Source organism: Equus asinus, chromosome 8 (assembly GCF_041296235.1).
Source record: "Equus asinus isolate D_3611 breed Donkey chromosome 8, EquAss-T2T_v2, whole genome shotgun sequence".
Taxonomy (NCBI): domain Eukaryota; kingdom Metazoa; phylum Chordata; class Mammalia; order Perissodactyla; family Equidae; genus Equus; species Equus asinus.
The window spans coordinates 54,203,886-54,218,292 of record NC_091797.1 but is presented as its reverse complement, the minus strand read 5'-3'; the positions used below and the strand labels follow the sequence as shown (position 1 = coordinate 54,218,292).

Here is a 14,407-nt window from a genome sequence, read left to right as displayed (position 1 = left end):
GTAGTGGGCCACGGAAAACAAGCCGCAGACACCCCACTTCCTGCAGAGCCAGGTGAGAGTTGTGGGGATTGTGAAGCAAAGTCAGAAATCCATACCAGAGCTGAGAGAAGGAACAGTGTGAAGAGGTGTGTGTAAAGTTATTCAGCTAAAGTGTTTTTATTGCACACTTGAAGGTTCTGCCATAAGCCAACTTTGTGTTAATTCACCAATGAATTAAAATGGCCTCTATCCAATGTGCTCGGTGTAAGCACTTCCTCAGGATGTACAACAGTGATAGCAGACCCCCGTGTGGTGAGCTGGCTGAGTGACCTGGGTGTTAAGCTGAAACTCAGTGTTTGGTTCAATTAGATAAGGTGGTGGTTGGGGGGAGACCCCCAGTAGCAAGGTAAAACAATGCCTTCCTCGATCCCTTTGTTTTCTTTGGAACCAATTAAACATTAGACCCCTAGAGGCAAGTACAGAGCAAGGAATAGGCATCTCTGTGTTAGACAGGTGGGTCCTGGGTTGCTGGTTCCTTGTCATCCCTACCTTTAGGACACATGGAACAGCTGGTGGGATGGATCAGTTCCTCTCTTAGCTTGTCAGCTGCATCATGGCCTCTACGGGTAGGCTTAAAACACAGAGTGAAGAAGGGATACCGTTAGTGAAACGTGCCCTTTCCAATCTTTGTAATTTCTCTGTAAATTAGAGTTCATTGTTCTAACGGGTAACAAGGGGGATACATTAGTCTTTGGGCTTGTTAGATGGACAAGCATTGGATGCTTTTGAAGATAATAGTATAACAGTGAGGAAGAAAGGGAATAGAGGAACTCATTCTGCTGGTAGAGGCAGTGAGTTGGCTGCACATCCTCGCAGAAAGCCAGTATTTAAGATTATAGATATATATAAACAAGAAAGTGATCCTTTTGGCATTGAAGATGGTGAAATACATAGAATTCCACTATGCAGAAAATTTACCTCCCTGCCACAGAGCAATCCAGGAGGTCAGGTGCCCCCTGAAGCCAGGATGGACGGACCCAAGGGCCTTACACTCTTCCTTGAGGTAGAATCGGAGAGATGTGGAATTTGGCCTCCCAGGCTCTCGCAGGTGAGCACTGATGCTGGGGAAGGGCAGGGCAAAATATCTCTGGGAACACTAAGCCTTCTGGTGCCTTGCCCACTGATCCCCTTTCTCTGCCCTCACTGATTAGATCAGAATCTAGGGGGTTACACTGTGGATCCGGCGTTATTTTCAAGCTCTCCCAGGGATTCTCGGGTCCCAGGTTTGAGAAGCAATGAACTAGCTTTGCAGGAGGTGACAGCTGACAGCTGCTGAACTGTCTGTTGGTGGGAGATGGTGCTGACCTGCACCATAGGGCGTTTGCCATTTTCACTGGGGAGTCCTCATCTTCAAGAAGAGATGACACTGTCCTGTGCAATCTGTTTAAGAGGGAACTGGGTCAAGAGTTGGAACAGATTGTAGTCTAAATGGTTAACCGAAGATTGAGGCCTCAAGGGGCGGTGTCTTCTACTTTCTGGAAGTGGCGCCCTCTTTGAAGATACTGCATTCCTGGAGGCCCCTGTAGTGTCTTGATGATGGAAGCATCTCTCTGTGAGCCACAGCAGGATTTCACTGTTTGCTTTTGTTTTTCTAAATGGTCTGGTTTGTTTTTAGTCAGTGGAAGCATTTGAAAGAACAATAAAAATTAGAGATATTTGCATTCCTCACCATGCCTCCTATTCTGAATTAGTGCTACTTACTATGGAAAATTTGTCTTTGCCCCTACCCCTGGTTTTTAAGATTTGTTTTTAATTTATTGTTGCCAGGCTGCTGGGTTTTTGTTTGTCCGTTTTAATTTCCCATTATTTATTCCAGACCCCTCTCTTTCCCACCTGATCTGTCAGTCCTGCGAGCAGTGGAGGATCCAGGCCGTAATCTTGTGCCTTCCCTGCAGCCTCTCCTGTGGGGCCTGGGAGCTCACTGAGTCCAGAAGTCGAGGCTGGCTCACCTGAAACCTGATTCACTGTGGCCTGGGGTTGGCTGATGGAGCACAAGCTCATACAGAGAATTTGTGGCTTTGATCAGATGTGTATAATTGGTGACATATAAAGAAGTACAATGTCAGTGGCTTCTTTCCTTTTTCTGTTTTCAGAACTTTCTACTAATAGGTTCTCAAAGTGTGTCTCTGGATCAGCAGCCGCAGCATCCCCTGGGACCTTGTTAGAAATGCAAGTTCTCAGGCCCCATCACAGACCTACTTGAGTGAAAAGCTCTGGGAGTGGGCCCAGTGACCTATTTTGACAGGCCTTCCAGGGCATGTTGAGAGCCACTGGTGTGGGTACCCGTGGGAAAGTTGGATTTTTGTTTTTGTTGTGTTTTGCTTCTTAACCTAAGTGTGTATATTCCTGGGCTGGGCCTGGCCTTAGTACAGAGGTCACTGAGACTCAGGCTCTGTCCTCCAGGCACCTAGGCCCTCGTGAGGCAGCTGCATAGCCTGTGGGAGCCCTGGGTGTCAAAAGCAGCCTGCTGCTTCAGCTGTCTGCTCAGCCTAGAGGCGGGGAGGCACTTCTGCATGACTGTGGCTGCTCACCTTTCCTCACTCCGGAGCTCAGGCTCCCTCCATCCTCTCACCTTCTTTTGAGGGGTTTTTGGTGAGAAAAGAGGGCTCCTGTTTTGATCTGTGTTGCCCAGTAATTTTGCAATTTTTAGTCTGCCTCTTTTGGAGGTGGTGGTGTTTATGGAACCCTGAAGTCCCTGTTTTTCAGTTGCTGTTGCAGATGAAAAATTGATACACAAGATACTGCCGTGTCAAAGGTCTCTGAGAGGCAGAGTTGCGATGCGATGTCCACCTCAAACCAGCTGGCCCAGCAGCAGCTCTTGTTGTGGACCCTTCATTGTTCTCTCAAGTTAATGCATTTCTGGTGTCCACCCCTGTCACTCTCTGGTTTCTCTGTATAAATGAGGGTGACTTTTATGTGTCACACAATTACAGTGGCGTCCAAGCTATAAGACGGCCTGTGCGGAGAAGCTGCTTCTGTTTACCCAGTTCCAGTAGAACCAGAAATGGAAGTTTGTTGAGGCTGGGAAAATAGGAACCACCTGTGCAGGAGAGGGTTGGGTGTGTTTGCTTCAGCGATGAGGTTAGGTACATCCATCTTACTTGCCCGCAAGGCGCCAAATGGGGTCCAGCCTCGAAGTCGAAGATACCGACAGTTGGCCATGACACCTGAGCTTGGTCTCTGACTTGCATCAGAGCTGAACCACGAGTGCTCGTGTTCTTTTCTTGCCATGGTATTTTTGTTTTGTTCTTTTTTTAGCACATATATTTAAAAGTTCAGTGGGCAGTTCATGCTGTTATGGGGAGCACACAAAGAATAGCAGGCATGTCCTTTCTTGAACAGGGACATCAACGTGTCAGTATGTGTCTGTGTCCCACTCTTCCCCCAGTGGGTGAGAGGTTCCTGTTGTGAGTGTTACTAACCTGAGACAGGTGATTTGCAGGCACCTGGAATGGTCCTCATTGTGAAGCATCCGATTTCCTGGAAGAGCCATGGGAACAAACATGAATGTTAAAACACACTCAGGAAACCCCAAGGGGCTGCACCACGTCCGGTGGCGTGTTTTTGTGCAGAGGGATAGGCACACAGTCGTACAGAGATTCTAAAACTGAATATCGGAGTGTAGTTGATGGCTGTGCATCTATCTCGTTAGCTCTTGCAGTAACCCCGTGTCTCCTCTCTGAAGCGGGCGCTGGCTCTGTGGAGCTCCCAGCGTGTGGAGCTCCCCTTGGCAGGTACTAATTCTGCTTTCTCCCCCTCTGCTTCTCCTGCTGCCTCTCAGGTTTCTAAGGTAAACGGAGTCACTCGAATGTCATCTCTGGGTACAAGTGCAACCAGTGCCAAAAAGATGCGCGAAGTCAGACCTTCACCGTCCAAAACTGTGAAGTATACTGCAACGGTGACAAAGGGGACTGTCACATACACCAAAGCCAAGAGAGAACTGGTCAAGGAAACCAAACCCAATCACCACAAGCCCAGTTCAGCTGTCAACCACACAATCTCAGGGAAAACTGAAAGTAGCAATGCAAAAACCCGCAAACAGGTGCTATCCCTCGGGGGGGCGTCCAAGTCCACCGGGCCCGCCGTCAATGGCCTCAAGGTCAGTGGCAGGTTGAACCCAAAGTCATGCACTAAGGAGGTGGGGGGGCGGCAGCTGAGGGAGGGGCTGCGGAATTCCAAGAGGAGACTGGAAGAGGCCCACCAGGCGGAAAAGCCGCAGTCGCCCCCCAAGAAGATGAAAGGGGCGGCTGCCTGTGCTGAAGCCCCCAGCAGGAAGGCAGTGGCGGCCCCGGCCCTGGCCCCAGCCCCGGCGGACAGGGCCCTCCTGAGTGGCCCTGGGAAGAAGGACGTGCCCGAGCGCGGTGCGGAGCGGACCCGGCCAAAGCGGGCCACGGCCGGGAAGAGCACGCCGGGCAGACAAGCACACGGCAAGCCGGACGGCGCCTCCTGTGAAAATCGTTCTACCTCGCAATCGGAGACCTTGCACAAGCCGCACGAGACCTCGGCCAGGCCCGAGAAGGGGGGCGGCAGGGCCGGCTGGGCGGCCATGGACGAGATCCCCGTGCTCCGGCCGTCGGCCAAGGAGTTCCACGACCCACTCGTCTACATCGAGTCGGTGCGCGCTCAGGTGGAGAAGTACGGCATGTGCAGGGTGATCCCCCCTCCGGACTGGCGGCCCGAGTGCAAGCTCAATGACGAGATGCGCTTCGTCACGCAGATTCAGCACATCCACAAGCTGGGCCGGCGCTGGGGCCCCAACGTGCAGCGGCTGGCCTGCATCAAGAAGCACCTCAGATCTCAGGGCATCACCATGGACGAGCTCCCGCTCATCGGTAAGGGCTTCCTCCCCATTCTCGGAGGGCCACTGCTTGGGCACAGTTGCTGTGCAGCAGGAGTCTGAAGCCCCTTTTCTCGGGTCCTGGGCGTTGGTGGCAGAGGAGGGGTGGTATTGGCCCCGGGTTCTCCCAGCTGGCTGGCACCTGCTGCCCAGCAGTGCACAGCCTCCCCATGCAGGGCAGAGCAGAATCCAGGGAGACAGAGCCCTGCCCTCTGTATTCGTCTGCTGGGCTGCCTTAACCAGGCGCCACACGCTGGGGCTTAACCCACGGGAAGTTCCTGTCTCAGTGGGGCGTGTGGGTGTCAGCAGGGTGGTTTCTCCTGTGGCCTCTCTGCTTGGCCTGTAGACGGCCCTCTTTTCCCTGTGTCCTCTCGTGGTCTTGCCTCTGTGCACACATTTCTGATGTCTCTTCCTTTTGTTGTAAGGACACCGGTCATATTGGGTTAGGACCCACTCATTTCAACTTAATTGCTTAAAGACCCTGTCTCCAAATACAGTCACATTCTGAGGCATGGGGGGTTGGGACTTCAACATGCAGTAAGTATTTGGTGGGGGACACATTTCAGCCCATAAGCTTTTGTGGATTTCAGCGCATTCTTTGTCTGATTTTTACCTCTCTATACTCCTCATTCTTACTTGAGTTTCTATTTCCCTGGTGACCAACCAGGCCCTTGTGGAGCCCACAAGTCTGGGAACGTGTTTAAGTTTGTCCCAAGGGCAGGCACAGCTCTGGCTGGGAGCGTTGCCAAGCTTGCCTCAGTGACTCCTCTAGTGACTGTCCATCCAGGTAACTGTGAAGACCCTTGGCCCCCAGGCAGAGCGCACTCACAGACCCTCCTGGAGCTCCCTTTCCTTCCCTTCCTTTCCTGGATCTTCTAGGATTAACTCACTCTGTCAGGCACGAGTGGGTTCTGCAGAGCAGGGTTTCCTTTTGGGACAGCCAGGTAAGCTCACACACTTCCCTTCAGCTCTAGCCCCACGAGAGGAAGCGGCCTGTCTTCCTGCCTCCATTGTGGAGATCCTGAGTTTTCAAAGGCAGGAGGAAAGGAGATGTTTAACCATCATTTAAGTGTCAAGAGTTGGCAGTAAGATAGGGTTCCTCGTAAGATGGAGGTTTCATTATTTCTCTCAGCAGGTGCCTGTCAGGGCTAGTGCCTGAGTGTGAATCACTTTATTTGAAAGAACTCTTGGTTTGTGGCCTGCTCTCAGGGATGGCTCGTGATAGACGGTAACATGGGGCTGCGGGAACAGGTTGAGCAGTTGAGAGCATGTCAGTTTGGTGTTGGCTTCACCCTGTGCTTACCTGGACTGCTGGGTGACTCAGAACAGCCCCCAAATACTCCTGGCTGCAGTGAGAGGTCCTGAGTCCCTCCATCCTAGTGGGGTTGGGGGAAACCTTTTAGGGACAGGTGGGATACTCAGGTGACATCATGATGACAGCCAGCCACCGTTTCTTAGAGTAGCTTTTCTTAACCTTGACTCGTTCCTGTAGCCCCAGAAGGCACGCGGATGTGTTGCTGTCATGTATGTGTTCGCACTCTCTGCCATTGTCTGGAAATGTGAAGCCTCATCACAGCTCGTAGAAGGGGTGCTGACCTGGCCTCTTACCCATAGAGGCCTCAGGCCGTGGGTCTCAACTCAGCCATCTTGAAGCACAAGGGACTTAGTAATTTTGAAGCAGTTTCCCAGAACCCACCAAAATGGATGCTCCGTCTGCGTTTGCCGACGTAGATGGGTACCCCAGCCCCTGGGGGAGTGGAGCAAGCACAGACTAAGGTGAGGGAGGCGCTTTGCCACTTAGCAGCCTGGTGGCCCTGTGAATGGGCTGATCATGGCAGGTGAGGAGCTGTGAAACAACAGATTTGCTGCAACTGTAAATTTGTAAGTGCTGTTGGATTGTAATGATCGACTTAGAGAAAAAGACAAAAGTATAGACTACCTCCCTTCTAGTGAGACCTGTGATCTGAGCAGCTGTGGCCTGGTTGGTGTGATTCACTCCGCTCTCCACGTCTACAAGTGCAGGCAGAGTGCCACCAGCCCCGGAACATCTCCCGGCTCAGAGCCAGAGACCTAGAGGGAGTCAGAGAATGTGTGGCCCTTAGGTCCCTCCTGGCTGAGGTCGGGGCAGGTGTCCTCAGTGATGTTGCTCTGTTGGCCACAACCAACCAAATCCAGCCTCCCACCAAGTAGAGTAACTGGAATTCAGGCTGCCACACGCACATCCCTGGTCTTACTGAGGGTCTAGGGACTTGCTCTTGCACAGCCAGCCGAGGTGGTCCAGGCACTCACCCGGCAGTCCTGCAGTGCCAGCTGGCCCTGCACGGTGGTGCTGCTCTCAGGTGGCCATTAGAGTCTGATGGGAGTCCTGCTACTTTTCCTTTTTATTTTGGATGTAAATATATCTCTACCCACAAAGATCTAACACTGTCTTACTTTTTCTTTGCTCACCCAGCGTCTTGTTGCATGTTTGCCTCCTAAGAGCCCATGGTTGATGATTTTGGAAGATATCCCCCCCTTTATTGGCCGGGGGAGATTGCTTTTCCAGTCCCATCTAGAAGTCATTGGGAGGACATTCAAACGTATTTGAGTTTATGTGCCTTTGTTCAATTCTATAACTTGATCAAGGATGCTATGTGAACTAGCCTAAACATCCTTTTGGGGTAGCAGTCCCTGTGAATGGGCGATGGAAGGAGTTGAGGGACAGACAGACAGCCGTGTGCTCTCATGCAAATATTGCCTTTCACTGTGGAAATCCAGTGGGATTGAAAATAAGTTGTTGTTGAGCCGGCCTGGTGGTAAAACGGTTAAGTTTGCACGTTTCACTTCTCGGCGGCCTGGGGTTCGCTTGTTTGGATCCCAGGTGCGGACATGGCACCACTTGGCAAAAGCCATGCTGTTATAGGCATCCCACATATAAAGTAGAGGAAGATGGGCATGGATATTGGCTCAGGGCTGGTCTTCCTCGGGAAAAGGCGGAGGATTGGCAGTAGTTGGCTCAGGGCTAATCTTCCTCAAAAAAACCCCCAAAAAACTCAAAAACAAACAAACGAAAATGAGTTGCTGTGTGTGTTACCAAGTGTGCGGGGGGGTTTGGAAGGGAGTTGGGACTGACAGCATGTGTTGTTTGTGTATGATTGCTGACATCACAGCTGTTCTAGGTCTTGCTGGGACGTGAGTATGGCCGGGTAGCACAACCCAGGCCCTGCCCACCCCTCACCAGGGATGGGACCCTGCTCTTTGTCTCATCACACCTGCTCCTGGTGTGTGAGAAGGGTGTGTGCCAGCACGTACACACTGCCTCTGCTCCAGCGGACACTGGAATGTTTCTCCCTGCAGATCTACACAGCCAGCTCTCTTCTTCCATTCAGGCCTCTGCTTCAATGCTACGTGCTTGGGGACACAATTCCCTGACCATCCCACCTAAGGTGGTGGCCCCTGTTCCTCTCCAGCTCTTCGTCTGTTTTGTTTATGTCCATGGCATCCAAGATTGTCTGAAGTCTGTCTCTCCAGAGACTAGGCTTCCTGAGGGCCAAGAATGATTCTCTTTGCTGCTGTGACCCAAGAGCTCAGCAGTGTCCATGACACATGGTGGGTGCCTGTGGACTGTGGGTTGAATGAAGAAGGTCTTGTTCGTGATCCTTTTTACCCACTGTCCTTGTTTTCTCCCCTCACCATCCCAGGAGGCTGTGAGCTCGACCTGGCCTGCTTTTTCCGGCTGATTAACGAGATGGGCGGCATGCAGCAAGTGACTGACCTCAAAAAATGGAACAAACTAGCAGACATGCTGCGCATCCCCAAAACTGCCCAGGACCGGCTGGCCAAGCTCCAGGAGGCCTACTGCCAGTACCTGCTCTCCTATGACTCCCTGTCCCCCGAGGAGCACCGGCGGCTAGAGAAGGAGGTGCTGATGGAGAAGGAGATCCTGGAGAAGCGGAAGGGGCCCCTGGAGGGCCACACGGAGCACGACTACAACAAGTTCCACCCCCTGCCCCGCTTTGAACCCAAGAACGGGCTCATCAACGGCGTGGCACACAGGAATGGCTTCCGCAGCAAGCTCAAAGAGGTGGGCCAGGCCCAGCTCAAGACGGGCCGGCGGCGACTCTTTGCTCAGGAAAAGGAAGTGGTGAAGGAGGAGGAGGAGGACAAAGGCGTCCTCAGTGACTTCCACAAATGTATATATAAGGTAGGGGTCCTCTGCAGAGGGCAGGGAATGGCCTGAGTGAGGTCCTCAGGGGCCTGATGGAGTTGAGGGGTCTGGCTGCAGTGATGGGCTCTGGCCGTCCTGCAGCCACCAGACAGCTTCCTCTGGGAAGTGTTGGCCATAAAGAGAAACGCCTGCGGTCTGCCAGGGAGGCTGGGTGGTCAGGACACAGGCCTCGGGGCATCTGGCCAGCTGTGGCCAGCCCTGACTGCCCCTTGCCAGCTGTGAGTGCTGGCTGATTTGCTTGGCTGCTCTGGACCTTGGGTTTCCTTTGCGTGAAAGGAGCTGTGTGTGTGCACACGTGCCCATGTGCCCACGCCCACATGCCTGGGACGCAGTACTGAGGATGCACGTGTAGTTTCTCCTACACCCACAATTCCAAGTCTGCCCATCGGAGCACCCCATCTCATTCTGGCGGGTGGGAGCTGCCCTCTCAGGTCTGGCGGTTCTCAGACACTGCCCCAGACCCTCCATGGCTTGGAGCACTCCTTTTGTTTGCCTCCTTATTAACATTCTGCACAGCTTGCCGCCCAGCTCCAGCCACCTTTGCCAGGTCTCTCCTGCGGAGAGTAGGCCCTGATAAAGCGATCAACACGCATCTACCCGGGAACCTGCTGCCGGGGAGGAGGCGGGAGCGAGCCAGCCTGCAGACTGAGGCATGCACAGTGTTTTCCATGCCTCTGCCAGGTCTTGTTGCAGCAGCACCCCTCCTGACAAGACTGCTCCTCCAGGAAGCAGACCGAGGTGCTGGGACTCTCTGCCTGCCGCCCGCACCCCGCCTGCCAGGGCTTTGCCACAGATACTGCAGCTGCCTGCGGGGCTGGTTCTAAAGCAAGGCTCAGGCCACCTCCTCTGCCTGCCTGCCAGCGGGAGCCGGGCACTGGGGCACCGGTGGCAGAGCCCAGCTGCGACCTCCTCTAGAGGCTGAATTGACCAGGCTTTGAGGGGGCACAGGCTTGCCCCCGGTGACCCAGTTCTGGATGCACCAAGAGGGAATTGTGCTCTGGAGAGGTCCTGGTGGCCCTCGCCCAGCCGCATGCCCCCATTCCCCGCGGAGCCTGGCACTTGGGTTTGAGGGGATGGTGCGTTTCTGCTTTTTGGAAATCTGCTGTGGGTTATCACTGTGCCCCACCCACACCCCCAGGCTCCCATTGCCACCTGTGGGCATGTCTGGGCCTGTCCATGACCTGAAGGAAGCCTGTGACTCTTCTCTGAGTCCTGCCTCTTTCCTTTCTCACTCCAAGCTTGGAAGATACACCCTCTGCCACTCTTCTGATTTTCCTGCTTTATTTTAGCCCTTGCACCCTTTTCTGGTAGGAGACACCCTGCTTGCCTACTACTTTTTCTATTACTAGACCTGTAGAGGGTTTGGTGTCCCATTGTCATTGTCCAGTGCTCCCTTGCAGACGGTGGGGGTGGGGAATGGCTACTTGCGGCCTGCTGATGGCCTCCTTGTATTTCACGTTTTGAACATTTTATGGAAAAGGAGAAGGTGGCCCGTGGACTGTAAACTCAGGAGCACTTTCTGGGCATGATTCCTGAATGTTCACCTGAGAAGCCCATTTGTTGAATCTTGTAACTCTGAATAGCCACCTCATGAGATATTTTCTGTTTTGGTTACTTTTTATTTAAGAGGGCCAATTATATGAGAATGAGTTGGATCTGAGTAAAAGGTTTTTTTTTTTAACATGCTTTGTAAAGGGTATTTTTAGATTTCATCACAACAATCTAACAGAGCTTGGCTGTGGCAGTGGTCTGTTGGCCATAGTGGCAGCTGTGTGCATACTGGGAGGCTGGAAGCTCATGATTCTCAAGGTCCCTCGACAGCCTTGGTGTTTGTTACCTTCTCCAATTGGGGGCACTCTGCCTTAGTGCAAAATTAGGTCCCTCCTAGTAGTTAGGTTTTTATTTCGTAATGAAGAGAATGTTGGGAGAAGTTTGGAATTGAACAGAAGTATTTTCTTTTAGTTTGAACCCCACACAGTCACTTACAAAGCTGGACAGCAAAATAAATCCAGCCTCTTCATGCCTACTGCTTCGAGTGTCCTTCCAAGGGCAAGAAGACTCTGCCCCCGTTCTAGACCTGTTACTTATTGTGGGGATGCTCCGGGGTCACCTCATTAGGGAAACCTTCCCTCACCACCTCAGGTAAAAGCCACCACCGTCCCCTGCCACTCCTGTCACTCTGCTTCTGGCTCTGGCACTTAGCGCCACCTCACCGTTGTACTTATGTTTAAGGGCTGTGCTCTCCAGGCAGAAGGTGAACCCCACAAGCTCAGAGATGTCAGTTTTGAGTACTGCTCTGTCTCCAGTCCCTAGCACTCAGCCTAGTATACAGTAGGTGCTCAGTAAATGTTTCTGCAATCATGGGGTCAGTGTGTGCCTGGTCACGAAAGAGGGAGAGACATGTATCTTAGAGGGCTCGTCTCTGTAAAATAGAACATATTCTGTATGACAGGTAACACCAGGACCAAACTGGGGTGCCCAGACTAACACAGTGAGCTCTTTTATCCACGTGGGCAGATCATTTCGATTATTACTTGGAAAGGGCAACGTGTATCAGACATCAGAGGCGCTCGGTGCCCTCCCTGAGAAGCTGCAAGTGGGACAGCGAGTGGCTTCTGTGGCAAGAGAGTGACCAGGTCACCTGTCTCCGTAGAGCCAAGAGGTTCCGTTGCTCATCTGGCAGGTTCCACATGTCAAGGCTCCGCAGGGTGTAGAAGTCGTCACCCTCGGTTTCTGTCCTGCAGGGTCCTCCTGGCTTCTTGCCCTGGGGTTCCTGGTCATAAGGGCCAGCCTTTCAGAGTCCTGATTCCCTTGTTTCTTTGCTGGCCCACAACCTTAATCCTATCCTTTACATGGGGCAAACTGCGGAACTCTGCCCCTTTTCCCTCATTGTACCCACTTCTCCATAAAGTGAAAGTCCGATACTTTCTTACACAGAAGATCTCAGCGGTGTCCTTCTGGCCTCCCCCATACGTCTGCTGGAAGCTGCCTGGGACAGCCCTGGTTCTGCCGGAGGATGGTGCAGTTGCTCCTGTGCTGTGGCCGGTCCTCCATCTCCTTTTGTCGGCCTGCAGGATCCTTCTGAGAGCATATTTTTCTGTCTTCTTTGCTCATATTAGTTTGGGACACAGAGCAGCCCCTAATCACGGGGCAGCAACAGCAGAGGCCCATGATAAGTGTGGCCTGATCTGGGGTCAGGAATCAGCTTTGTTTCTTAAGGTTTACTCTTCTGTTTCTGTTTTGTTTTCAGGGAAGGTCTGTTTCTTTAACGACTTTTTATCGAACAGCAAGAAATATCATGAACATGTGCTTCAGCAAGGAGCCTGCACCAGCTGAAATTGAGGTGAGTGAAGCTAACCCTGGCCCCCATCCTGCGTGTCGCAGCCTCCCCTGCCCTCCTGGGCCTGCTGTGCTGAGATGAGTGGCTGGCTCCGTGTTTGTGTGCCGGGGGCAGCCAGAAGTGTTACATTAATCCAAGTGTGTTCCAAGCCGAAAAAGAAATAATGAGAAGCGTGAGGCTCCCTCCTTCACCCCAAAGGACCCCAACCCTGAGGCCGTGAGACCGAGTCCTGGAGGTGAGCTCCCGGCTGCCCCCTCCCTCTCCCCCTCCCAGCCGGCCGCTTCCCCCATCCTCCATGTGTCTGTTATGCAAGAGAATGTTTGGAATCCCTTGAAACCACCGTTGTGCTTTTTCTTCTCTCCTATTTTTATTTAATGGGATTGGCAGGTTGCCATTTTTGTGTGCCTGCCAACTCTGCTCTTTGAGTTAGGACGAGGTCAGACAGACAGTGAGCACTTCTGTGCCCAGACCAATTAGGGGGATTCGCTGTGAGGCGCTACAGGGCAGAGACCGGATCTGTTTGTTTACTGCCCCTCAGCCAAGGCCCGGCTGGGTCAGGGTGGACGTCCAGATGCTGGGGTGGGTGGGCCCTCGGCAGCACTTGGTCCTGTCAGGGAGAGCCGCTGAACTTGGACCGCTGGTTAAGGGCAGCTGCTGGCGGCAGCAGGCGGTTGTGTGGACTGCAGCCTGATCTTTTGATGGGTAACAAGCTTCAGACCACTTTTTAAAAATGTTTTCTTCCGTGATATATGCCACCTCTTCTAGATAAAACCCATGCTGACCACTAGGGGGCCCAGCCATCCTGCTTTGACCAGGTGTCCTGGGAGTGGGACTTTGAGGACAGTCCAGGTCAAACTAGGATGCCTGGTCACCTACAGTTGTGCTCTGTGGTGCCACGCCTCTGATGGAAATGGTCAGAAGCACAGGAGGTCCTGCCTGGTGCTGAGGCCTGGTTTCCTAGTTTGGTGAAGTCAGTATTTGCTGCTGGCACTGTTCGCATCTCTTTTAGGCCTTAGGTCTCTGCTGATTTGCACAGGCTGCCCCAGCTCTGTACCCGGGTGTGAGCTTTGAACACCACATCGTGTCGTGACCCCCACTCCTTCCCCCAGTTTTGGCCCTGCTAAAGCTGCATTCCATCAACCATGATGTCAGCTGGGCCCTGATTCTGCGACATGTGTGGCCGTCACAGTTGCTTTCCAAGTGCTCATGGCGTTTGTGGTAGAGATGTCAGCAGGAAGGAACGTGACTCTTAGAAAAAGAGGCCCTTGTCGTCCAGTGTCGGTACTTACGCGGTTCTCCCGATGGTGTAGGGTTCGTTGCTGTCCATGGTGTAGAGAAAGCCTAGCTTCCTTACTCTCCTGCTCAGGAATTAGTTCTCCTTGGAAGTCCTGCTTTTGCTCTAGCATTTGCATAATACTTAAACACAAAGGGAAGATTCACTACAATCCACTTCTTGAGTCTGAGTCTTTCTGGCTTCTGGGTTCCACAGAAAAGGCGGGGCCTTCCTCTGGGCCGGTGGTCAGCGACTGGAATGGCCCTCACTTAGCGGTGGGTCCTCTCCCGCCCCCTATGTCTCTATTAATCTACCAGAGGTTCTGTCAGTCTAGTGAATGGGTGGCAGGGCCGGGACGCAGACCACTCCCTTCAAACAGACCATTGCTTCATTGCTTAAAGGAAATCTATGAGGGAATCCAGGCATGTGGTGACGTGGACTTCGTTCTTGACTTGGCACCCTTTGACACCTCCAGGCTGGTTCCTCTTTGTGGAAGTTGCACAGTGTGGTGGCGCTGCCAGCAGCACTTCTTTGAGCTGAGTTGTACTTGGTGACACCGGGTGCTTATTGGTTAGGCTTCATCCCTTACATGTGGTTCCAGGTCGTAGGGTTTGCCCAGATTCAGGCAGGTGATATGCTTCTGGAATGGTAACTGAAAACAAAATGAAAATGTGCCCGTGAGGTGGGAGAGGTGCCTCCCAGGGAGCCAAG

General features: G+C 52.8%; 1 protein-coding gene across 6 annotated transcripts in view; it reads left to right on the top strand.

Moving 5' to 3' along the window:
* Positions 1–14,407, top strand: part of JARID2 (jumonji and AT-rich interaction domain containing 2) — a 253,268-nt gene that overhangs the window by 221,908 nt on the left and 16,953 nt on the right. For all 6 annotated transcript variants that reach the window (XM_070515606.1, XM_014849531.3, XM_070515607.1 and 3 more), the window contains 3 exons: positions 3,821–4,871; positions 8,557–9,059; positions 12,334–12,426. In XM_070515606.1, coding sequence (XP_070371707.1) covers positions 3,821–4,871; positions 8,557–9,059; positions 12,334–12,426 — 1,647 coding nt within the window. The remainder of the gene's footprint in view (positions 1–3,820; positions 4,872–8,556; positions 9,060–12,333; positions 12,427–14,407) is intronic.